The 26,025-nt window shown below is 47.8% G+C and overlaps 1 protein-coding gene across 1 annotated transcript in view; it reads left to right on the plus strand.

The window, feature by feature from the left end:
- The window catches only part of LOC138259894 (transmembrane protein 272-like), a 424,789-nt gene that overhangs the window by 107,725 nt on the left and 291,039 nt on the right, over nucleotides 1–26,025 (plus strand). The window contains exons 2-3 of the mRNA XM_069207851.1: nucleotides 21,528–21,616; nucleotides 22,226–22,309. Coding sequence (XP_069063952.1) covers nucleotides 22,301–22,309 — 9 coding nt within the window. The 5' untranslated portion in view covers nucleotides 21,528–21,616; nucleotides 22,226–22,300. The remainder of the gene's footprint in view (nucleotides 1–21,527; nucleotides 21,617–22,225; nucleotides 22,310–26,025) is intronic.

Here is a 26,025-nt window from a genome sequence, read left to right on the forward strand (position 1 = left end):
GCATTTTGCTCTCAATGTTTTTCTAATAAGCTGAGTTGGGGAGGAGATTCACGGAAACTCGACACCGATGTTGTGTGTGTAAAAGGCCGCTTTATTGGAACAGGTGCACTTACAACATTTTAACCTTGGCCTTTGCCTTACAAAACTAAAGCCTCACTAGACATCAATACCACCTAACCAACAATCCTCCCTCCTCCCCTACCCCAACCTCCCCCCTCTCTGTCAGGTTCTCCTGCCACCCGTCTCAACTTTAGCTAGTTCACAATCCTACTCGTTTGTTCTCCTCCTGAACACTTTGAATCTTCCTTCCTGCCCGTCGCGACCTGCTGCTGTACCCCCCCACTATCCAAAATTGCCCTGCCATCCTGCCCATCCGCACGTGTTTCGATGTCTGCCAGCTCTCCTCACCGCCACCAGAAAAAGCCCTGCAGCCTGTTTCTGCCCCCCCAACGCTCTATGTCTCTCGAAACAAGGTTCTCAATGCATCCTTCAACTGTAAGAGGTACAGCTCCATCCCTATGAAAGACAAATGTACACCATTGGCCCTGAAAAATTCGGAATCTTTTGAAACGTAAGTCCTTATGCTCCAAAAACGTAATGCCCTTCTCCAAACAAAAGCTCCTCATCTCCTTATTAACCTTTCTCCTGGCCCTTTCCACTGTCCCTGGTTTATGCGCCCCTCTCCACACCCGACGCGGAACAAAACCTGTAAACAAAACATGCGACCCGCACCACTGCGATAAAATCAACGCCAAGTCCTTCTTCATGGCCTTTAACAAATCCAAACCTGTCTTAACTACCATGTCGTTCTCCCCCAAGTGGATGCACAAAACATCAGGGCAGGGGCCTCCCCCCGAACCCCTTGCAAACGCGGCAAAAGCTCCGGCCACCGCATACCCCCTTTCCCAAACCAACGGACTTGATATCGACGTTCATCCATGCCCAAATTCTCGCCCAAAGATGTCCGACGAGCTTGCCGCTGGGCCCATTTTACAAATGAATGGCCGACCACCCAAATGATCACAAACTCCACCTCGGGTCCGGCTACTACACCTGAAACAGAAAAAAGAAAATTAATGAGCACCCCCGCTGGCTGTGAAAACGGTCTTGCCAAATTTTGCCGGGCCCATAGTGTGCTGCCAAAGGTCAGCATCGATCTCCCCCCACTTAAAATCCGGATCCGCCGCCATACGTGAACGAAATTCCTCGTCGTATTGTCGCCAAGCGAACCCCCCATAATTGAGGTGAGCTTTACGGATTATATCCATGTACTTGAACAAAGCGACACACCGCTCTGGGTACTGTTCGCAATAGACGCTGGCGAAAATTAAGAAAGCCGCCGTCCAATTCTCGATATTCACCGGCACCCTCGGCCGTTTTGCCAGCTCAAAGTCCTCTTCCTTGGAGCCCTCTTTTGCTCGCACTTCCCTGTGTAGAAGTTTTAGAACCTCCACATATTCCCCCTTCCAATCTTATCCTTAGTTGCCTGCATAAGGTGGGCCCCCAATGGTTTAGCTGTGCCCATATAAGGCAAACGTTAGATTGCGGCTGATCCGCCTTATCCCCTTGCTGCGTGCCGCTTCCCGCGTTAACGCCCTCCCCACTTGCCTTGACTCCGCTGTCCGCCGCCTTCTCCCCCCTTCCCCCTTGATGGGCTCCGCCTCTGATGCCCCATCTGTACCGATGCCCACATCCGACACGTAGATGCCCCTGACCAGTCGCGCTGCCCCAATACCCAGATCCCCAGACACCTCAACCGCAAAAGATACCCTGCGCACGCCCACGCTCTCCTCACCTGCAGTCAACGACGGTGGCCGCTCCTGTGCCTTCTGTCTACCAACGTGGGCTCCATACAAAACCTTTTCAACAGCGGGTTGCACCTTCCTTGACCTCTGAAACGACTGAGACAGGGCATTAGTGGTCCCCACCCCACCCTGTGCCCACCAATCCTCCTCCTATCTGTCATCCACTAACTCACCTTCTTCCACACTGCCCTCATCAAAATCTAACACACACTTCTCCTCACGCCACGGGTCCCCTCCTTGAAACACCGCCACCCGGGTGCCCTGTAGAAGCAACTCACACGTAGGCTCCCCGCCCGCATGATGCCAATCCTTACCACGCTGAAGCTTCGACTGACCCGGACGTTGCTCCCAAAGAATGGCGGCGTAGTTGGGCACAAAACTCGCACTACCACACCACCCCTCGGAAGCGTCTGCAGTCACCGCCCTCTTCCTCTGTCCGCCTGTTGACGCACTCCGGCCGGCCTGACTAGGCTCCACCTGCTCTTCACGCCAGGGTATCTGAGCCGCCCTTGGCTCACCTGGCTGCAGTATGCCACTTCGCTCGCTCTGACAAAAAAGGTCCGGCGTGCTGGCAAAAACATTATCCCTGTGCTGCACCCCCCCCTCGCGCTCTATCCCCCTTACTTGGCTCCCGGGGCACCCCATCCCCAGTAGGCTTACGTTGCCCTTTTCCCACCCGCTCCCCATGAACCCGCCGTGGAAATCTGCAACGCGGAGGAGGAGAGGGGGAATGAGACCTCTGCATCCCTTGTCCTGCTCCTGCATCCTCCCTTTCACTATCAGTGGCACTCCACTCCAGCATCGTGGGCCATTTTTTAGAAGTAGGAATGGATGGGTCAACTGTCTCCCCCTGTCTAAAATCTCCTACCACCGCCTCCTCACTACCACTGGCCGAATCTAACTGCAAGCCAGCTGCCCCCGCTCCTCCGTACCCTGGGGGCTCCCGCCCCCCCCCAGCCCCCTTCCTTGCTGCTGGACTCAGCGTTACCCTGCCACCCACTCCTGTGCGCAACCGTGCGGTTAGAGGCTTGGCCCACCGTAATGGGCCCCCTTTTTTCCTTCTTCTTTAAGCTGCGGGCCTTTACGGCCCCAGCCCTGCCCTTCTGGGCGTGTTGAATTCCCCCCCGCAACTCGCCTTCTGAGGCCGGCCGCCTTGATAGCAGTGCAACCGGCCACAGAGACTTTTTCCCGCCCACGGCCCCGCCCCACGACCCGCCCGGGGATTCTCACCTGTATTCCCTGAGCCGGGGAGCTCGGCGGCGAGCACGCCAGCACGGTGGCCACAACCCCCTGTGCCGCTCTACGGGCCGGGTGCAGCGCACGCAGGGCCTCTTGGTTCACGAGGTCCATGCGCCTGGCCCGGTGCAACAACACCAGCGCCTGTTCAACGAAGCCTGGCTCCATCACAACAACCGCCCTCGGACGCGCGTGTCGACACCTCCCTGCCTAAAACGGTCTGACGTGAGTACTGCACGCCCCAATAACAAACTACTCCTATCTCTGTGCCCGTGTATTAAGTACAAGGCACTTCAATTCCTACGATGTATATATATATATATATATATATATTATTTTTTTTTAAGTGGAAAGATTCGAAAAACGTTCCTGCCCTCAAAAATTGAGCCGGCCACCGTGTCACCTTATGACAAAATGGTGACCGGCGACAAAATGGCCCCTCTATATAACCCTCTCTACATAGCCCAAAAAACGCCCAAATTAGCCCACGGCGCCTCAGACCCCATTGTGTTCTTCCACTACCATCTGGAGGCGACCCTTTTATTTCACATTCAGCCCCCCTTTGCGAGTGCTCGTGTTTCCGTTCTTTCTTTCCCTGCTTTTTCTTCTTTCTCTGTTGCACCCTCTTATTTCATTCCCTCCACCCAGAGTTCTCCCCATCTCCGTGCTGCAGGGCCGTTGGAGTCCATAATTTTTGTGCCTTGCAAGGGTTTATTTTATCCTTTATTTTCATTTAACGTTTAAAAACCGCAGTTCACAATTTTAGAATGGTGAATTAAAAATCGGAACCGGTTTCAAAATGAATGCACACCTATGTACCCACACGTCTTCGTCACAATGCACATGTGGGTCATGAAGCGTATAAACACTTTGGAGGCTATTTTTTTGGAGTGGGTTTTCTTTACTAGAAAACATATTACAAGACAGGCAATCATACGTGTCCATGCAGCTGGGTGCTTGCACACATGTACAATGCCAAAAAACAATGGCACAGGGAACAGTTTGGCCCCGACCTATTGGCTTTGCCAGTGCTTGTTTAGGTCTGCTATCCACATTTAATAAAAAACCATTGACACAAATATCACACACACACACACACACACACACACACATATATATAAATGAAGGGCATTTGGGTCCATCTTCATCCACTAGTCTGTTCAGCTGTCATTCACATTTTGCTTCCATTCCACAGAATACAACATGGGGCAACTGGTTATCTCATTTCAGACACTAAGGGGTATATGTATGAGCCCCGTGTGCCACCAGAGCATCACTTTTTGTGACTCTCAGCAGCGTAGACTACGAAATCATATCTATGAGGTCATGCAAAGCTGCTTTGTGTGGCTCTGAACGGCTTCATAGATACGGAGTAAGGCAAAGCAGCGCAAGTGGCACCAGGGAGGTGTTCCATGGGCGTTGTGGTGGGTTTTCCCACACAGCACCCATGGATTTTGACTCTTCCCTAGATTTACAAATTCATGCAAACATGGGGATGCGCCAAAACCTTGCGCATCCTTAGGTGAGGCGTAATAAGGGGAAATATTTTTATTTCTCTGTGTTTCTTCTCTTTTAATGTATGCAGTATTCTGCAGCAGACATAGAAAGAAGAAAATGCACCTATGGTTTGTTTTTGTGCAGGAAAGTGCCTCTTCTTGCATAAAAACAATCCTGCGTGCAATGGAGGCACTCTTGCACCATGGTGAAAGGGTGCCTGCGTTGGCGCTAGGTTGCTGAAACATCACCATGGAAGGGGGAAAGGACCGGCATACATCATTTTGCATAAATATGGTGCATTCCTGTCTTTTCACTTTGGCGTAAGGCAGCACAGCAAAGTGACTTGCTGCGCTACCCTACTCCAAATCCCCGTAAATGAGGGTCTGACTCTATTGCACTACTTCTGGCTGACACATGCTGTTATCCGATATCCTTGTCTTTAATTAACTTGACCACAGCTGCTCTTGTTTATAATGTCATTTTAATCTCCCAGGTCTTTCTCATCAAAGCATACTGGTAAAAATAAACTGCTCCTTATTGACCAAGTGTCTCAATGAGGTGAACATCCCTCATACCCATCTCAAGGAACTGAATCTGCCTTATCTTCATCTCACGGAAAGGAGCACACTCAATTCCCACTGCAACTATTCCTTCTATGGGTATCGTCTGATTAACACATATTTCAACTCGCTCAAATCCTGAACAACCTAATATCACTATCTCAGAAAGTGAACCATTTTCAAGGTTAACATTAGAATCCTAGACTGCAGTAATCAACGTACACTGATGATTATCTCGCCCCATATCTCGAAGTCCCAAAATTGGACTATGAAACTGTCACAATCTGAGATTCAAAGTATACGTGTTTGATTGGTCCATATGGTAACTGCTGTCCCAAGGACAGGCTGAACCAGAACACCTCGTTGAGATCCCACTGACTTCATCTCCTTATGAAACGACAATCTCATCAATGTTGCAAAATGCTTTGCAAGATAGCAGTAAAACAGAGAATAAACATCACGGACTACATAAGTGACATGGACTTGGAACTGAAACATGGCACAATTAAATTTCCCAACTCAGTATATATCTTCTTATATCGCCAGATTATTCCAATATCAGTCTGCACAGATAAGGTAAATGCGGTGGGGGGGGGGTATTGCGTTGATAAAAAACTCCATTCTCTGCCTACATGTGGAGTCAACTTTCTGCTCTACCTTCCATTGCCTCTTTGTTGTCCTCAAGATTGCTAACTAAAAATCCACCATGATTAACATCATCCACTCCTGGTATGGGATAGTAATTCCTTTGTGAAACAATGTATAGAGCGTGTCACCTCTCAACTCACCCCTCAACTCGTATCTTGTCCAAAAATAATTATTTTGTTGCTGATAACTTCAATCTGCAATTGAGAATCCTGCCATTTTCTCATTGTCTCTCCTTTTGTCCTTGCTACATGAGAATTACATGCTCTAATACTTCCTTAAACCTACTCTTACAAAAGGGTCTACCTCTGATCTTATTATGCGCCCAGAAGGATTCTTTATGACTTGACGATTGAATTCTATTTGATTGGTTGGATTACTTTGATTCCTTTCACTGAAACCACGATGTGCAGTCAGCCTGAAATATTGAAAATCTATGTTAGGAATAGCACAAACATAATTCCTAGGGAGCATGATTACCAATAACTTTAATGTAATCATGAGTGACTTTGTCAGTGACAGGACTCTACTCACACAGAAACTATCTAAGGCGAAAAAATCTGCCTCCTTAAAAAACAAGGCACTTAATGATGATAATATACTCATCAGAGTGTACGCACCTTGTGTCAGAATGACACAAGAATCAATATGAACTCCTCTGTGCTGCTTGATATATATACAACAGCACAATTTTAAAGCTAAATAAGGGACCATTAAATTGCTAACCCGTGTAGCTAAAACCGGCCTATGGAGCTCTTTGAGATTATCAAATCTACCATTAATCCTTTGTCTAAACAAAGTGTTGCTGAACCACATAAAAATGACAGGAATAATTTTGACATTAAGATAAAATCTATGGAAGCTTCTTTTACACTCAATCCTAATTCTCCATGTAATGCTCTATATTAAAAATCTCCCACTAATTCTCCCCACCCCAAATTGATCTCCAAGACAGAATTTCTGGCATTATTTCCAAAGAAAGCTTCCATCGCTGTGGTTGCTCATTTACCAGCCAATTTAGCCAGTGACATATGGGCTTAATTTGTTCCTTAATGGTTTAAGATTCTTAATCTATTTTTATTTTACGTGGGAGTGTTTCTGATCTGAAAGTCTGACAGATGTCTTCGGTTTAAAAAAAAGCCAACTGTAGACTTGGAAGACCTTAGCAACTGCTGCCTAGCATTAACTTTACATCAACTTTCCACCTTTCTTGCCACAATCCTAGAAAGCTTTGTAAGCTTGCAATCCAAACATTTGATCAATAATAACAATCTTTGAAATAATGCCCTGTGACTTTTCAGTGCTGGTGGTAGTACTGAAACAGCCATACCTCAAATTATCAATGGAGTGATGTGCATTTTGGATAAAGCAGCTCCTACTTGCTGATCCTTCTTGATTATTCAGCTGTTTTGGATACTGTCGTTCATGACACCATGTTACATGCTGTTGGAAATGGCCCTTTCTGCAGGATCACTCCCAAACTTTTTGCCTTCCTCCTCCACTTTTCTGACCATGTTTTTATTGGTGTTAGGTCTCTGGGCACTTTATCGATGCTAACCAGTGCTGAAGTGCATGTGCTCTCGGCTTAAAACATGGTAACATTGGCTTATACACAATTGCCATATTTAATTTACTTATGTATCCCTACTAAAGTGCACTACCTGAAATGCTACTTGTGGGCCTGTAGCACTGATTGTGCCACCCACATCAGTAGCCCTTCAGACGTGTCTCATATCTGCCATTGCAGAGCCCGTGTGTGCCGTTTTTAAACTGCCATGTCGACCAGGCAAGTTAACCCTCTTGCCATTATCAACCCTTCTGTTGTAAAACATATAAGCACCCCTAAAGTAGGCTCTAGACAGCCTAAGGGTCGAGTGTACCTTTACGTTTTACATGTCCTAGCAGTGAAAAAATCATAAATTTGTTTTTCACTACTGCAAGGCCTATCTCTCCCATAGGACAACATTATGTTTGCCTTATTACATTTTATATGTGTAGTTTCCAATTGGGAAGAGATGGGACATCCAAGTTTGGTGTCTTTGGAATCACAATTTAAAATCACAACTTATGGTAAAATCAGATTTTAAATAGTAATTCTGAAAATGCCACTTTTAGAAAGTTGGTATTTTCTTACTTTAGCCAGTTGGGTCCTACTGCCTGTCCCCAATAGACATCTAGGGTGGGGTGACAACTGGGCTTAGGCATTCCTTCCAGACAGCCACACATAAAAGGAGCATAGGTGTGACTGATGGTCCATTCACAGTCCTGGGCATGATGGGAGGGAGCAGCTCACACTTACACCTGTATAGGCAGTGTCCTGTCCCCACACAAAGGGCTGCATGCCCTGTGCAGCAAGTTTGGAGCCAGAGCAGGAAAGGGAGGGACTCTGTGCACTTCAAAGCCCTCTCTTTGAAGGCTCCACCACTTCAAAGGCACTACTAGGTATAAGTGCTGGACCTCAGACACCACCAACTCAGTCGACTTCTGGACCTGTGGATACTCTGCCAGGAAGGACTGGTGTGCAGCTACAAGGACTGCCACTCTGCTGAGCATCTACTCTGCTGTCCTCTTGCCTGGGACTGAGACGGACTGAACCTGCATCTCTACAACCCTGAAACCAGAGTGACTCCAGGGGCCAGCTGACTGTTCTTCTGTTTTCTGAAGTCTCAGGGACACAAAAGACTTCCCCTCACCCTGCTACAGCACCTTGACTTTGCTTGCTGCAAGTCTTGCCCTGTCAAGTCGTGCCAACCCAGTCTTGGGTCCTTGGAAGTAGGCATAAAGTGCTGCCCCACCCAGAACCCACATATGTGCACCAGAACCGGTGCATCTCCACCTTTGCATGGCTCAGATCCAGTGCATCCTCGCTGTTGTGAAGAGTGGAACTGGCGCTCCGCCTTCAGAACAAAAGCTTAATCTTCAGAATTGACGCATCACCTACAGTGGGAGCAGAAGCAGTGTATCACATTTGGAACCGGCTCTTCACACTCTGAACCGGCGAATCACCACAGTTTAATGGAGAAAAGCAATGCATTTCGTCCACTGCATGGTTAAATGCTGACACATCGCTTCGGCTGCACCTCACATCCTTGTCAACTACGGCACATCCCAGATCAAGGTACATTTGTTCAGTGGGCCCCTGTATCCGGCCCGTGTTCCATTGCGCAGATAATAGCTAGTTAAATCAGAATACTCTGCATATTAGACTGTAGAAATGCCATCCTTTCCGGGATTCCTAAAATACATCCTGGTCCTCTCAAGGCGTGGTTACACGCAACAGCATGCCTGATCTCAGTGTCTGACAGGTTTTACCACATCACTCCCATTTGACTCTCAATTGGATTCCTATTGAGGGCAGATCCTAATATCTACATGCATGCCTAGTACATAAGCCCTGCACTCTGCCCACTCTCACTATTTGCTACGAAGCATAACATCTGAGGGTGTCTTTGCAAGTCTGCAGCTCTGGCACTCATGTGGTGGTGTCTTGAGAATAATCTTTACGCTTTTTGAAACACCAATCTTCACTAAAAACTCACTTTGATCCAGTACTTCTCAGGCTGTGCACCCAAAGCATCGAATTCTATTCTGCCTACCATCCGCGATAAACCCTACTCATTTCCAGCATTTAAAAAAGGACTAAATCACTTTCTTCTCAACCTTAATTTCCTTCTCTCCTCCCTCCAACTACTGCCTATGACAGTGGAAGGCTAGCTGGATAGGGCGAATATTCCCACCAGTATTTGGCTATTGTATTATATGAGTGTGAGAAAGTAGCCCCTTTTTAGCCTTGTTACCCCCACTTTTGGCCTGTTTGTGAGTATATATCAGAGTGTTTTCACTGTCTCACTGGGATCCTGCTAGACAAGGCCCAGTGCTCATAGTGAAAACCCTATGTTGTCACTATGTTTGTTATGTGTCACTGGGACCCTGCTAACCAGGACCCCAGTGCTCATAAGTTTGTGGCCTATATGTGTTCCCTGTGTGGTGCCTAACTGTCTCACTGAGACTGTGGTAACCAGAATCTCAGTGGTTATGCTCTCTCTGCTTTCCAAATTTGTCACTAACAGGCTAGTGACTAAATTTACCAATTCACATTGGCATACTGGTACACCCATATAATTTCCTAGTATATGGTACTGAGGTATCCAGGGTATTGGGGTTCCAGGAGATCCCTATGGGCTGCAGCATTTCTTTTGCCACCCATATGGAGCTCTGACAATTCTTACACAGGCCTGCCAGTGCAGCCTGAGTGAAATAACGTTGACGTTATTTCACAGCCATTTACCACTGCACTTAAGTAACTTATAAGTCACCTATATGTCTAACCTTCACCTGGTGAAGGTTGGGTGCAAAGTTACTTAGTGTGTGGGCACCCTGGCACTAGCCAAGGTGCCCCCACATCGTTCAGGGCAAATTCCCCTGACTTTGTGAGTGCGGGGACACCATTACACGTGTGCACTACACATAGGTCACTACCTATGTGTAGCCTCACAATGATAACTCCGAATATGGCCATGTAACATGTCTAACATCATGGAATTGTCACCCCAATACCATTCTGGTATTGGGGGGGCAATTCCATGATCCCCCGGGTCTCTAGCACAGTACCCGGGTACTGCCAAACTGCTTTTCCGGGGTCTCCACTGCAGCTGCTGCCAACCCCTGGGGACCGCGTGATTTGCAGCTGCTCCGGCTCCTGTGCACTCTTCCAGGATTTCCTTCGTGCACAGCCAAGCCTGGGTCATCGACACTCCTTCCTGCAGTGCAAAACCTTCTGAGTTGTCCTCCGGCATCGTGGGACTCCCTTTTGTGACTTTGGGTGGACTCCGGTTCACTTTTCTTCTAAGTGCCTGTTCAGGTACTTCTGCGGGTGCTGCCTGCTTCTGTGAGGGCTTCCTGACTTGCTGGGCGCCCCCTCGGTCTCCTCCTCCAAGTGACGACATCCTGGTCCCTTCTGGGCCACAGCAGCACCCAAAAACCCTTACCACAACCCTTGCAGCTAGCAAGGCTTGTTTGCAGTCTTTCTGCGTGGGAACACCTTTGCAAGCTTCATCGCGGCGTGGGACATCCGTCTTCCAAAGGAAGGGTCCCTAGCTCTCTTCTTTCTTGCAGAACTCCAAGCTTCTTCCAACTGGTGGCAGCTTCCTTGCACCCTCAGTTGGCATTTCCTGGGCTCCTGCCCACTCTCGACACTGTTGCGACTATTGGACTTGCTCCCCTTGTCTTACAGGTACTCAGGTCTGGAAATCCACTGTTGTTGCATTGCTGGTGTTTGTTCTTCCTGCAGAATCCCCCTATCACAACTTCTGTGCTCTCCTGGGGTAGTAGGTGCACTTTACACCTACCTTTCAGGGTCTTGGGGTGGGCTATTTTTCTAACCCTCACTGTTTTCTTACAGTCCCAGCGACCCTCTACAAGCTCACATAGGTTTGGGGTCCATTCGTGGTTCGTATTCCAATTTTGGCGTATATGGTTTGTGTTGCCCCTATACCTATGTGCTCCTATTGCAATCTACTGTAACTTTACACCGCTTGCATTACTTTTCTTGCTATTACCTGCATAATTTTGGTTTCATATATCTTGTGTATATATCTTATCCTCATACTGAGGGTACTCACTGAGATACTTTTGGCATATTGTCATAAAAATAAAGTACCTTTATTTTTCATACTTCTGTGTATTGTGTTTTCTTATGATAATGTGCATATGACACCAGTGGTTTAGTAGGAGCTTTACATGTCTCCTAGTTCAGCCTTAGCTGCTTTGCCATAGCTACCTTCTATCAGCCTAAGCTGCTAGAAACACCTCTTCTACACTAATAAGGGATAACCGGACCTGGCACCAGGTGTAAGTACCTCTGGTACCCACTACAAGCCAGGCCAGCCTCCTACAATGAGTATCAGTGAGAATACTGCATTTTTAATATATTTTTTTACAATACTATATCGTGTATGTGATTTTGATCCACTGTTGCTCGTACTCATATAGTGCTCTACGTAAAGCACAGATATCCTTTGGCTTGTATGCTCTATATAAAAACACCAATAAATAAACTCTAGACTGCTCATGGGTTGCACCTACCAAATAAGGGTGGTACCAGGTGGTTTGTCTCGCTTTTGACCCAACCTGAAGATAAGCAAGCACTGGCAAAGCCAATAGGTCTTGCCTTGTTGACATATTGGCTTTGACAACGCTTTTTGTCAATGCTATGCAGCATTGGGAAAAAACAAAAAGCTTTTTGCAGGTGTTGGGCAGTATCATCCAAAAACACACACACATACATATATATATATATATATATATATATATATATATATATATATATATATATACATATAAAGGCATGAAGACACTGCACTAATCATTGTGCAGCTTTCCTGATGGTGTATGCATTTATCATGTATGTATTCAAGCAAAATGACATGGGCGGCACTTTACCTAACATTTGGCGCAATACGGAAGTGGGATGTGGAAAGCAAAGCGGAGTGTGCAGGAGGTGGGAAGCAACGGAGAGTGGGCAGGAGACACATACAAGAGGAAAGAATGGGAAGTAGAAAGCAGGAAGCAAGTGTGGTGCGATGGGCAAATCAGAGTACGAGGGAGGGGGCAACACAGAGGGTAGTGAAAAAGCACACAAAAGAGAGAGCAGGCTAAGGGAGAGAGAGCAACACATAGCACTGAGAGGTAGATGATTGGCAAGAGAGAAACACATGAGGGAGAAAGATGGAAAACATGTGTGCTCTCAAATATGCCAACAGACCCTACTCAGGTACGAGACTCCCAAGTTTTAAAGCCAAAATGGATTTATTTTAACTGCCTCCAGCCTAAAATGGCCTCCGCTTCAATATAAGTAAGTGGGGAAAAAACATTCCTGTTGTTTTATTTTCATAAACTCACACTTTCCAGTTTTAAAATGTTGGCATAATTGTAGTCTCATGGAGTGCTTACCCAAGAAGAAAAAAGTATTTCCCTGAAAATAAGCAGCGGAAGGGTATAAGTCAGCCAGTCAAGTCTAAAGGATGGTAAAGAGGATATGTTCCAGGAGAGGCACAAACACAAGATGGGCAAAATAGGAGAATAAAGCTAAACAATGATAAGAAACAGGTGGGGCCGAAGCTAATTGTACATTCTTGGTAAGCCGACAACCAGACAGTTTGCACTTTCTGATAGGGAAAAGCTGAAAAGGGAACCAGAACTCCAAAAAGCAAAATACTTTGAAGATATTTTAGCTGTCTCTGGATTAAAATTGCCTCTGATTCAGAATAATATGTCAGCGGGGAAAATACATTCACTTAATTTCTTTTTAGACTCAGTTTTAAAATGTTGGCATGTATATAGTCTCATAGAATGCATAACCAAAAACATAGATAAAGTTTCCTAAAGGTAAGTGTATAAGTCAGTGTTAGAAATGGGGTTTTTGGTTGGCAGTCAGGTTACCCCCTGTCCAAGCAAAAGCCCTCACTCTAGTCAGGGTAAGTCACACACAATCCAAGATTATCCTGTGCCCGCCCTCTGGTAGCTTGGCACGAGCAGTCAGGCTTAACTTAGAAGGCAATGTGTAAAGTATTTGTGCAATAAATCATACAATACCACCATATAGCACCACAAAAATACACCACACAGTGTTTAGAAAAATATATAATATTTATCAGGATAATTGTAGGTCAAAACGAATAAAGTTGCAATGTGAATTTGTAGAGAATTTGTAGAGATATCACTGAAAAGTGATATAAAGGCCCTCATTCTGACCTTGGCAGTCGGCGGAGAGGCGGCGGTCGGACCGCGAACAGACCGGCGGTCAGAAAAATGGCATTCTGACCGCGGCGGTCACCGCCGCGATCGACCGCCGCTTCCCCACTCCGACCGCCACGGCAGTCATGACCGCCGGGCTGGAGTTTGCGCACTCCGGCCCGGCGGTCGTCCCAAGACCGCCAACGGTATCATGACCCTGCCTACCGCTGCGGTTTCTGGCGGTCGGGAACCGCCATGCGAACCATGGCGGTAAGCACTATCGGGGCCAGGGAATTCCTTCCCTGGCACTGATAGGGGTCTCCCCCACCCCCCACTACCCACCGAGTCCTCCCCCCACACCCTCCACCCCCCTGCCACCCCCTAGAGGTGGTACGAACCCCCTCCCCACCCCCACCCCGACATGCACATACATGCACCCCGACATGCACACACCCCCAACATGCACATATACACACCCCCTACACACACATACACAACGGGGACACATACCCACACACATACATGCAGACATGCGCACCTGCCGAACAGCACACATTACCCATAGACACAGCAGCACCCCCCGCCCGCATACACGCACTCACACACCCCCTCTACACACTCACACGCACACCCCCATGCACGCCCACATCACACAACACCCCCCCTCCCCCTCCCCTCACGGACGGTCAACTTACCTTGTGCGTTGGTCCTCCGGGAGGCGACGGGAGCCATGGGGAGGTGACCGCCAACAGAAGACCGCCAACAGAAGACCGCCACACAGATATGTGGGTCGTAATTCTGTGGGCGGTGTTCTGCTGGCGTGGCGGTGGAGGTTGACCAGTCTCCACTTTTCCGCCGGCCGCCAGTGTGGCTGCTGGCGGTTTCCCGGCGGAACGCTCCCAGCGGTCGGAATGCGCACAGCGGCATACCGCCGCGGTCGGCGGTCTTCACCGCGGCGGTAACTCGGCGGTCTCGCGAAAAGACCGCCAAGGTCAGAATGAGGGCCAAAGTGTCTTAAGTCTTTAAAAAGCCAACAAAGTCTCTTTCAAGCACAAAGTACCTGGTTTGGGGTGGAAAATCTCCTCAGAGGGCCACAGAAGAAGAGATACGTGGAAAAAGGGTGTGTGCGTCGATTTCTCCCCAGCACACACAGACTTGCGTCGTTATTTTTCACGCGGGGAAGTCGGGCGTCGTTTTCCGGCGCGCGGACAGTCTCTTTCTGTGGATCGCGGGGATTGCCAGATGTCCCGGGTCTGTGCGTGGATTTTCCTGCTTGTTTTCCGGCTGCGCGTCGTTCTGCGGGGCTGTGCGTCGAAGTTTCGATCTCACGGCAGGCGTCGTGTCGATTCCTCCTTGGAAGTCGGGAGGCGTTGTCCTTGCGGGGCCGTGCGTCAAAGTTTCGATCTCACGGCAGGCGTCGCGTCGATTTCTCCTTGGAAGTCGGGTGGCGTTGTCCTTGCGAGGCCGTGCGTCAAAGTTTCGATTTCACGGCAGGCGTCGCGTCGATTTCTCCTTGGAAGTCGGGCGGCGTTGTCCTTGCGGGGCCGTGCGTCAAAGTTTCGGTCATCCCGAAGGCGTCGCGTCGATCAGCGTCGGTGTGCGGCGTTTTTCTTGCAGCGAAACAAGCTGTGCGTCGAAAATTACGGCGCACGGAGCGTCCAAGTGAAAAAGAGAAGTCTTTTTGGTCCTGAGACTTCAGGGAACAGGAGGCAAGCTCTATCCAAGCCCTTGGAGAGCACTTTCACAGCCAGGCAAGCGTTCAGCAAGGCAGCAAGCCAACAGCAAGGCAGCAGTCCTTTGTAGATAAGCAGACAGGTGAGTCCTTTGAGCAGCCAAGCAGTTCTTCTTGGCGGGGTGTAGTTTCTGGTTCAGGTTTCTTCTCCAGCAAGTGTCTGATGAGGTAGGGCAGCGGGCCCTGTTTTATACCCAAATGTGCCTTTGAAGTGGGGGAGACTTCAAAGAGTGGCTAAGAAATGCACCAGGTCCCCTTTCAGTTCAATCCTGTCTGCCAGGGTCCCAGTAGGGGGTGTGGCAGTCCTTTGTGTGAGAGCAGGCCCTCCACCCTCCCAGCCCAGGAAGACCCATTCAAAATGCAGATGTATGCAAGTGAGGCTGAGTACCCTGTGTTTGGGGTGTGTCCGAGTGAATGCACAAGGAGCTGTCAACTAAGCCCAGTCAGTCGTGGATTGTAAGGCACAGAAGGATTTAAGTGCAAAGAAATGCTCACTTTCTAAAAGTGGCATTTCTAGAATAGAAATATTAAATCCAACTTCACCAGTCAGCAGGATTTTATATTACCATTCTGGCCATACTAAATATGACCTTCCTACTCCTTTCAGATCAGCAGCTACCACTTCAATACTGTATGAGGGCAGCCCCAATGTTAGCCTATGAAGGGAGCAGGCCTCACAGTAGTGCAAAAACTAATTTAGGAGTTTTACACAACCAGGACATGTAAACTACCCAGGTACATGTCATGCCTTTCACCCACACAGCACCCTGCTCTAGGGGTTACCTAGGGCACACATTAGCGGTGACTTATATGTGGAGAAAGGGGAGGTTTAGGCTTGGCAAGTACTTTTAAATGCCAAGTCGAGGTGACAGTGAAACTGCACACACAGGCCTTGCAGTGGCAGGCCTGAGACAAGGAAAAGGGACTACTTAAGTGGTTGGCACAACCAGTGCTGCAGGCCCACTAATAGCATTTAATCTACAGGCCCTAGGCACATAGAGTGCCCATTACCAGGGGCTTATAAGTAAATTAAATAGTCCAATCAGGTATGATTCAAGGTTACTATGTTTTAAGGGAGAGAGCATATGCACTTTAGCACTGGTTAGCAGTGGTAAAGTGCGCAGAGTCTAAAAGCCAGCAAAAACAGTATCCAAAAAGTGGAGGGAGGTAGGCAAAAAGTTAGGGGTGACCACCCTAAGGCTGTCAGGTCTAACAGTCAGCCAGTCAAATGGATGGTAAACAGGCTATGTTCCATGGGAGGGACAAACACATGATGGACACAATGGGAGAATGAAGCTAACCAATGGTGGGCAACGGGTGGGCGCCAAGCTCAATGTACTTTCTAAAAAGGCCACAACAGGCCATTATGTGGGCACTGATAGGCTTCAGCTAGAAAAGGAATCCTAACACCAAAAAATGAAGGTGCTTGAAGTACTTCATCTGCCATGCCAGGACCAGCAGGATCCAGTGAACTCTGTCCTGTATGATCTGTATAGGATTCCTCGTGATAGGGGAGATGAAACAAAGAGACTTACAGGAGCAGGGCATCATCCTGACTGCCCACGGATCCCACCTATGGAAAAGTACAAAGTCTGCAAGCAAATTGATCTGAGGCCATCAGAAATTGTCCCTGTTAGAAATGGGGTCTCTAGTTGCAGTCGGTTTGCACCCTGTCCAAGTAGGGACCCTCACTCTAGTCTGGATAAGGTAGGTACCCGCTAAGATAACCCCTGCTCACCCCCTTGGTAGCGTGGCATGAGCAGTCAGGCTTATCTCAGAAGCAATGTGTAAAGCATTTGCACATAACACACAGTAACATAGTGAACACACTACAAAAGGACACTACACCAGTTTTAGAAAAATTGCCAATATTTATCTATATAAAACAAGACCAAATATGATAAACATCCAACATACAGTAATAAAAATATGAATTCTGCAAGATTAACTCAAAAACACAGTTCCTTGAAGTCGATAGCTCCACCTGGGGCTATCACAGCGTCGTGATCAACAAAACCAACAGTTCAGGCCAGCTGTGGCATCGCGGGCCAGCTATGGTGTTGGGAAGACCGGCAAACAGTACCTTTGGAATTGCAGGATGTTGTGATCCTCGCGATGAGCTTTGGAGAGCTGCGTTGCTGGTCGGTGTGGGAGTCGTCAGGCCCTTGAAGTCACATGCTTTGCAGATCGAACTCTGGGCTGATGAAGTCAGGAGAGCTGGTGTGGATGGTGTTGGGGCTGTGGTGCAAAGCGGAACGATGCGACGTGCAGTGCCCACAGGTCACGGTGCAGACAGCGACTCGGTGACAGCATCCAGCGGCATCAGTGAGACAGGGCTGCGGGTGAAGCGGGGCGGTGCAACTTGCGGTGCCACCAGGTCACGATGCAGACAGCGGCATTGTCATTGTTGAAGCGATGTCGTCAGTAGGCCCAAGCCAGCGGTGCGAGACAGGATGATGCTTTGTGACCCTCACGAGCGGTGTCCACAGGCCACAGTGCAGGCAGGGATGCCTGATGACGACACTGGAGTCGATAGTGCTGGTGTCGGTGGGCTGGGGCTGTGGTGTGGGACGGTGCTTTGTGTACCTCATGAGCAGTTTCCACAGGCCATGGTGCAGGCAGCGGCGCCGGAGTCAGCAGGAGCGGCGGCATTGGGGATGCTGAGGCTGTGGTGTGATCAAGGCAATGCCGGAGTGTAGGGCCCACAGGTCGCGGTGCGAGCAGCAGGTCAGTGAAGTCGTCTGATGACGGCGTCTGTGAGACCAGGGTCGCGGTGTGAAGCAGGGCAGTACGGCTCCGTGCGGCGTCAGCAGGTCACAGTGCAGGCCAGCAGCGTTGGAGGCGGATTTGTGGCATAGGCTCTCATTATTCTATTGAGACTACTGGATTTTGAGCTGCAGAATCACCCGCAGTGTGGGAGACTAAGTCTAACCCACAGCAGCTGACATCTGTCGCTCCAATCCGGGTTTGCTCCGGCTAACCAGCAGTGTACTGTCTCATCTCTACCAACGGATAGTGATGACTGGGCAGCCGAGCGCATGACATACTTGGCTTCTCAGGGAAGTCGTGGTCACTGGGTCTCATCAGGTTCTCTCATTTACAATTCAGTCTCATATATAAATGACAAACAGAAGCAGTATGTGTCTTAATAATGAACTTAATAAAAGGACTGCATCTTAGATAGCAAAGCATGAGCTGCAATAACCAGGATGACACAACATGACAGTATTAAAATTGTGATGAGAAGAGTGTAGCATAAAAACAACGCTATCATAATGTCACTATAATCGATGGACTAATCCCTACCTAGGTTATGATCGAGCACAGCATGTTAAGCTCTAACTCTGCCCTTCAGGTTCCCCTGGGAAGACATCAACCCCCATACCTGAGCAAAGGCCTGCGGTCTGTGTTAGCATCTGCAGTGAAGCATTCAGCAATCAGCATACAGTTGTGGTTCACTGACTGAAATCTCCCTCTAACATGTAAGGTATATGGAAGTGTTTTTATAACAACACAACCGATGTTCTGAGAAAATGTCTCTGCGTAAGGATGTGTATTTTCTATGAATGTTGGAGACTAAACTTCTACCACGTTCACCGGCAATGTACTGTGTTGTAGCCTTGGAAGAAGCATGAGTAATCAGGAATGTCTTGTTTGAGAACAGAGTGCTGGCCTAGGCGAAAACAGTTAGATAGACGGAAATAAAACAAGACCGTAAAAATGATTATTGTAACAATAATAAGATGAAGCTGAATAAAATATATCTAGGTTAAAGTGCACAGCGGCCTAGTGTGTTAAAATAATGTGCATGGAGCTAAAACTAAAATGGCTACACAACAGTTTCTCCTCTTGAACAGCACAAAACACACAGTTCCCAGTGCTGCAGGTCGAGGAAACTGAAGACTTTGGTGTCCCTGAGACTTCCAACAGGAGACAAGCTCTAATCCAAGCCCTTGGAGAACTTTCTCAAGCAGGGCACACAGCAAAGTCCACTCTTTACACTCTTTTCAGGCAGGAGCAGCAAGTGCAGGCCAGTCCAGCAAAGCAACACAGCAAAGGGACAGTACTCCTCCTCCAGCACTTCCCCTGGGCAGAGGTACCTCTTGGTTCCAGAAAGATTGTAAAAGTCTGGGGTTTTCGGTCCAATACTTATACCCCTTTCTGCATTTGAAGTTGGCAAACTCCAAAGCAAATTCTCAAGTGTTTGCAAGATCCTTCCTTGTCCAGGCCAGGCCCCAGACACACACCACGGGGTTGGAGACTGTATTGTGTGAGGGTAGGCACAGTCCTTTCAGAAGTAAGTGACCACTCCTCCCTTTACTCTAGCTCTGATGGCTCATTAGGATATGTAGGCAACACCCCAATCTCCCTTTGCGTCACTGTCTAGAGGAGAGGTGTAAACAGCCCAACTGTCAGTCTGACCCAAACAGGGAATCCCCAAGCAAGCAGAGTCTCAAAATGGTAAAAGCAAGATAATGCCTACTTTCTAAAAGTGACATTTTCAAACTCACAATCTAAAAACCAACTTCACTAAAAGATGTATTTTTAATTTGTGAGTTCAGAGACCGCAAACTCCATATTTCTATTCGCCCTCAAATGGAATCTGCGCGTTAAAGTTATTTAAAGGCATGCCCCCATGTTAACCTATGAGGGATATAGGCCTTGCAACAGTGAAACCCGAATTTGGCAGTATTTCACTGTTAGGACATGTAAAACACACCAGTACATGTCCTACCTTTTGAATACACTGCACCCTGCCAATGGGCTACATAGGGCCTATGCTAGGGGTGCCTTTCATGTACCAAAAGGGAAGGTTTGGGCCTGGCAAGTGGGTACACTTGCCAGGTCGAATTGGCAGCTTAAAACTGCACACAGACACTGCAGTGGCAGGTCTGAGCCATGTTTACAGGGCTACTTATGTGGATGGCACAGTCAGTGCTGCAGGCCCACTAGTAGCATTTGATTTACAGGCCCTGGGCACCTCTAGTGTACTTTACTAGGGACTTACCAGTAAATCAAATATGCCAATCATGGATAAACCAATCAACAGTACAATTTGCATAGGGAGCACTTGCACTTAAGCACTGATCAGCAGTGGTAAAGTGCGCTGAGACAATAAACCAGCAAAAACAGAGTCCAGTAAACCATAAAAACAGGTGGTTAGAAGGCAAGAAACCAGGGGAGACACACCAAAATGCTGCCAGGTCTAACAGTCCCAAGATATGGCCCTATTCTCAGTGAAAACTCCAGCGCTGACGGGGGACTTCAAAACATGAGATGTTGATGTGGTAGTAGTGCTCTTCTCTCTGACTATTGCAGGGGGAATAAATCTTTCATACAAAGGGATCCCCCCTCCCCCGACCCACTGGCACTCAGTCAGACACAGAGGGCATCAAGTAGATTGCAGGCAGCACAGCACTCCAGGTCCATGATAGCATGTGAGCGGGGGTCAATGAGTAGCGAGGAAGAAAGACAGACGACGGTGTAGAGCTGGCTTCCACAATCGCCAGAGCCTACCCCATAAAGTGTAGATCCCAGGGGAGCAACTAAACAGCAGTATCATCATGCCTGATGTGAATGGGCCTCACTGAGCAGGGACCCTTGAAAGGAAAAGGGAGAAAACAGAGCAGCAAGTTTTGAAACCTCACTCTCCACCTCCAAGGGCCGGTGACAACTCAATCAGGTGCCCACCTCCCCTAGAGTGAAAATGGAAGACGTTTAGAAAGGGGTTGTTAGGAGTAGGGCTTCGAGATGCCTGTTTCTGGGGTTGGGCCGTCCTCCTGAACAAGTTCTGGCACAAGGAAGAGTGAAGGTGTAATGTCTCGGATATTGTAAGGGCTGCCATTTTACCTTGTTTGTAAGTCAGCAATCGATGTGAAAGATATCTCTGACGGAGTAATATCTCCCTTCCTATGACTGTTATTGTTTCATTACACCAGTAGCAAGCCAGCATAGGTTTCTAAAGGGTACTTAAAGAACTCGTTCCTCATAAGGTCTGCAATATTGCAGAGTGCTGCAGTTAGGGTGAACAAACATTGGTACGATGGGCCCCTGTGATAAAATGGTAGTGGGTGTGAGGATCTCTGTGTGTTCAGCACCAGACTAGGAGGTTTGCCATTGGTCTGGAATGAGGTGTGGTCGTAACTCTGTGCTTTGAGCTCCACTGTTGGACTAACTCCTTTGCTGAAGGACTGATTGGTTGATTGACTGCGGGAAAGAACTGTCAGTGGTGCTGTCAAGCTTGTCCGGCCCTTGGTAGTTTTTCTTCTCAGTTTCCAACTGCTAATCTTTCTACAAATAATCTGCATTTTATTCTAGTTTTTGGGACCCCGGAGAAGCTTTTGGCGATGAATCAAATGAAGATGTCGCCATATGGGAGTCCAAACACCTACTGACTTGATTAGGAGGTAATGGAAAACACGTATCTATTATTTCAATCTCACTTTACAGACGCTGATAATCTCTGATGAGCTGGGCTCTGAAGGACTCAGTCTGATGTGTTCTAATGAGTTTTTATTCTTCTTTGTCGAGCTCTGATGGTTCGTGAGACGCTCAGATGATTTGTTTTACATTGTTTTGCTGAGCTCTGATGATTTGCGAGGAGCTCGGATGAGTTGCATTACGTTGTAATGGGCTTTCATGCAGTTGTGGTAGTCTCCAGGGGTTCTTGTAGGCTCTGATGGGTGCGATAAACTCCAATGGGTACCAATTAGCACTGACTGAAAGTTTGTTATGGGGTGTTATCAATTCTCGGTGCTTTTCGGCTCCCTCTAGGATTCCCACGCACATATTTTGTGATAAATAAAATACTCCCAGAAATGCATACTTCTAGCAGAGAAGCACCGGGGGTGTGTGCCTCAGAAACAAGTTTCTGACAGGCCCTTGCAGGCTTGTTCTTTCTATCTCAGGTGGTTGGTCGGCGTTAGTGACGGGAGGTGGTATCTAATTATTAAAGGAGCCAATGCTGGCAGTCTAACTTTCTTCCGGTTGTAGTAACGAACTCTGTATTTCACTAGAGCGTGTCCCCGAAGAAAAAGACGCATTGAAGCTGGAAGTTCCTCGCTGCAGCCATTGGTCGAACCGCGCACAACATGGCAGAGGTAAGAGAACCGTACGCTCCTGTGAGTGGCCTCCGTTTTCTTGTTCGCAGGGTTACCTCCACGCGGCGCTCTCTGAAACTCCGCGCGTTGTAGGGAGGGAGCTGGGTGGTCTCGGGTCAGTAACTTGTTCCAAGTTTGCCACGCTTCAAAGGGTCTTTTCGTATCCGCGTATCTATTTCTTTTACGATGATGATAAGGACAATAATAGTAATTATTATTAGGGTCTTAACAACTTGTTTTTATGTAGCACTCCCATGGACTTTAGTTCAGCGAAATGCCAGGGGCAGCGGAAGTGACATCGCACTCCCTTTGACCTCTTTCACCCATACACACATATTTACAAATACACACATTCACACTTACATACACTCTCTCTCACATTAACACGATCTCCCCAGAAAGCACGCACACAACATACATTTGAAAGCATTCTTACTTACCTCAGTCGCCATGGAAGGGCATATTCCAGCTAATTGTACTCCATTTTATCACACTAATTGTGAATAATATTATTATGCACCATTAATGTCACAATTGACAGAAAACAAAGATAGACTGGAGCCCCAACTGTTGCCACTGTGTTCCTGGCACTGACTTTGCCACCTCTGAGGCCCGGGGTCGCAAAGGCAGTGCCAGGGGTAGCAATGGGCGAGCCAGGGGTCTGCAATCCCTGGTGACCCTTTTATGACGTCCATGAACACTCCTGTAATTTATCAGCACTGTGAACAGGTTACAATTACCAAATGATGTTACTTAACCTCAGGATGGAAAGCTGAGTCGCTTTGGGCATGTTTGTTTGAGCTGTACACACTGCAAATGCAATAGCTCTGGGGAATTTAGGTTTTAGAGTTGGGGATTTCGTAAGGGTTCCACATAAAGTGTGCAGGCACTAAGGATCAGATGTAGCAAAAAAATATTTTGCGAGTTGCAAATTGCGAGTCACAGCGACTCGCAATTTGCAACTCGCAAAATATTATGCAGAAAGGTGTCTCAGACACCTTCTGCGACTCGCTATGGGGTCGCAAAGACCCACCTCATGAATATTAATGAGGTGGGTCGCAGTTTGCGACCCCATAGCGAGTCAAAGCACTCACAGGGATGTTGGCCTGCTGGAGACAGCAGACCACCATGTCTGTGACTGCTTTTAAATAAAGCAGTTTTTTTTTCTTTTTGCAGCCCGTTTTCCTTAAAGGAAAACGAGCTGCAAAGCGAAAAACTTCCAAAACCATTTAGTTTCGGATTTTTTTTGGCATTCACAAAAGGGGAGGGGTCCCCATCCCTTTTGCGAATGTGTTACCATCCACTTCAAGTGGATGGTAACTGCGAGTTGGTATTGCGACCGCATTCGCGGTCACAAACCAACTCAGCATGGCGATGCGGTCGCAAATAGGAAGGGATCACCCCTTTCTATTTGCGAGTCGCAGCCTCAAATTGCGAGTCAGTACCGACTCCCAATTTGAGGTTGTGCATCGCGTTAAGCCTTTTGCACGTCGCAAACTGCGTTTTTCGCAGTTTGCGAGGCGCAAAAGGCTTCCTACATCTGGCCCTTAATGTCTTCCAGTGCTATCTAAGCTTCATACACCGTACAGTAGGCGTTACATCTGCTATGCATGTGAGAAGCCCATGCTCATCCACTCATTGACCTCTCTGCTGACGGTCAACATTGGCTGCTTTTCCTGTACTTCTCTATAGATTATTATGATTCCTACTGGTGTGGGTCATATTTGAACTCGTTAATTTGAGGTGAAAGACGGTAATAATCCCAGTCAAGTCCCTTAAACCATCTAATCCATTTTTTAAATCTACGTATATTCTTCGGAATTCTGTTCTGGTTTTCTCCGTAGCAACATGTTATACTGCCTTAATAGATTGTGAGGGAAATATGAAAAGCAGATATGGCGTAGTGTCCCAAAAGTGAGGGGTATAAAGTTCAATTTACGCTCCTTGTGCAGCACAGGCCCAGTACTTTGCAGTGCTCTTTACCTCCTCGCAGTTTCTGAAACCGCTTTGGAGGTTCGGATTATGATCACTGATAATAATAAAAAATGAACCTACCAGGAGGAAGTGCGTACGATGTACAGTAGTGTTCTGGTAAAATGGCACAATCCTTCCCAGCACATATGCAATAGCAAATGTCAGCGTAGTGAGGAAATGTTTTCCTGGTGGGAGGTGCTAGAGAGGCAGAATAATAGAAAGTATTCAGTGTACACTTTGCAAGAGTGCACGTACAACATATCATGCCAGGGATATCCTTGTTGTCACAGTTACTACCAGGCAATCTTTTTTACCCCGTGTCAGACTTACTGGTCCCAGTCAGGAAGGAAGGCTCTCGACCACAGCTAAACGAAAGAAACACTCAGAGGGGAAGCACCTTGCTACCCACAGTGACTGTTACTGAAAAAGAGGAAAAGAAGGAATCAACATGACACAGAGATTCACACATGCATCCAAAAACCGGCGTGACAGCCTAGCCCACCTAATTTGGTAACAAGACATGAAGGTATGTCGAGGCGCCCCAGTGACTGCAATGCCAGGGTCCCTAAGGGAGGTCCCTCAGAATGCTGTGAAAAGGCAGACATGACATCAGTTGAACGACTCAGGCCTGGACCCGACCAGGAAAGGCATGCTCCCCTGCCTGGCAGAGAAATAGCCAGACGAATCCAGCCAGCAAGATTAGAGCGATTTCTGATACCAGCAAGGCCAAATTTAAGAACAAGTACTGGCAATGCTAAAAGGCCCTTTTTAATGTACTGCATCCTCCACTCACACAGGCACAGCCCTCTTGCTCACCATGAGCTCACGGGTGCTGAGTCTTTTGCTTCAGGTCTACCAGGAATGGAAGTGAGAACAATGCAATAGCTTCCGCTCTAGTATAGTGCGACATGGGCAATACCAAGACTGCATGAGAAGAAGAACAAAGCATGCGAGAGGCCATGTGTGGCTGGAGCTGAGAGCTTATACTCCCGATAAGTTCCAGCAGGTGTCTTGTGCAGTGTGCAAAGTGTTTTACACAGGATCAGTATATTCACTGGGAACTTGTGGAAGAAGTCCAACGGAGATATAACAGACGCTTGCGGAGGTCGATTACGCACTAGGGGCCAGATGTAGCAAACTTCCAAATTGCGACTTGCAATTTGCGAGTCCCAGCGACTCGCAAATTGCAACTCGCAATTTGGAATGCAGTACGGTGTCTCAGACACCGACTGCGACTCGCTATGGGGTCGCAATGACCCACCTCATGAATATTCACCACCATATTGCCACCTTCCAATTTGCGAGTGGGTTACCATCCACTTGAAGTGGATGGTAACTGCGACTCCATTTGCGACCGCGTACGCGGTCGCATATGGAATTGCATCCCACTGCGAGTCGCAAATAGGAAGGGAACACCCCTTCCTATTTGCGAGTCGGAAATGCATTTTGCGAGTCGGTTCCGACTCGCAAAATGCATTTCTGCATAGGAAACTCTGGTTTGCGACTCGCAAACTGCAATTTTTGCCGTTTGCGAGTCGCAAACTGTTTCCTACATCTGGCCCTAGATGTGGCAGTTCATTTTCAATAATTTAAAGGTAACACATAACATACTTTTTGTAAGTCAACCAAGACTGAATTCCTATAATACAAACAGGATGAAATAGCTACCTAGCTCACCAATCTTCTCTCTTCAGCTCAGAAACAAGGAAGAGGTTTCCTTGAGCTCTTCAAAAGGGAATAAC

The sequence above is a fragment of the Pleurodeles waltl genome, chromosome 9, assembly GCF_031143425.1.
Source record: "Pleurodeles waltl isolate 20211129_DDA chromosome 9, aPleWal1.hap1.20221129, whole genome shotgun sequence".
Classification (NCBI taxonomy): domain Eukaryota; kingdom Metazoa; phylum Chordata; class Amphibia; order Caudata; family Salamandridae; genus Pleurodeles; species Pleurodeles waltl.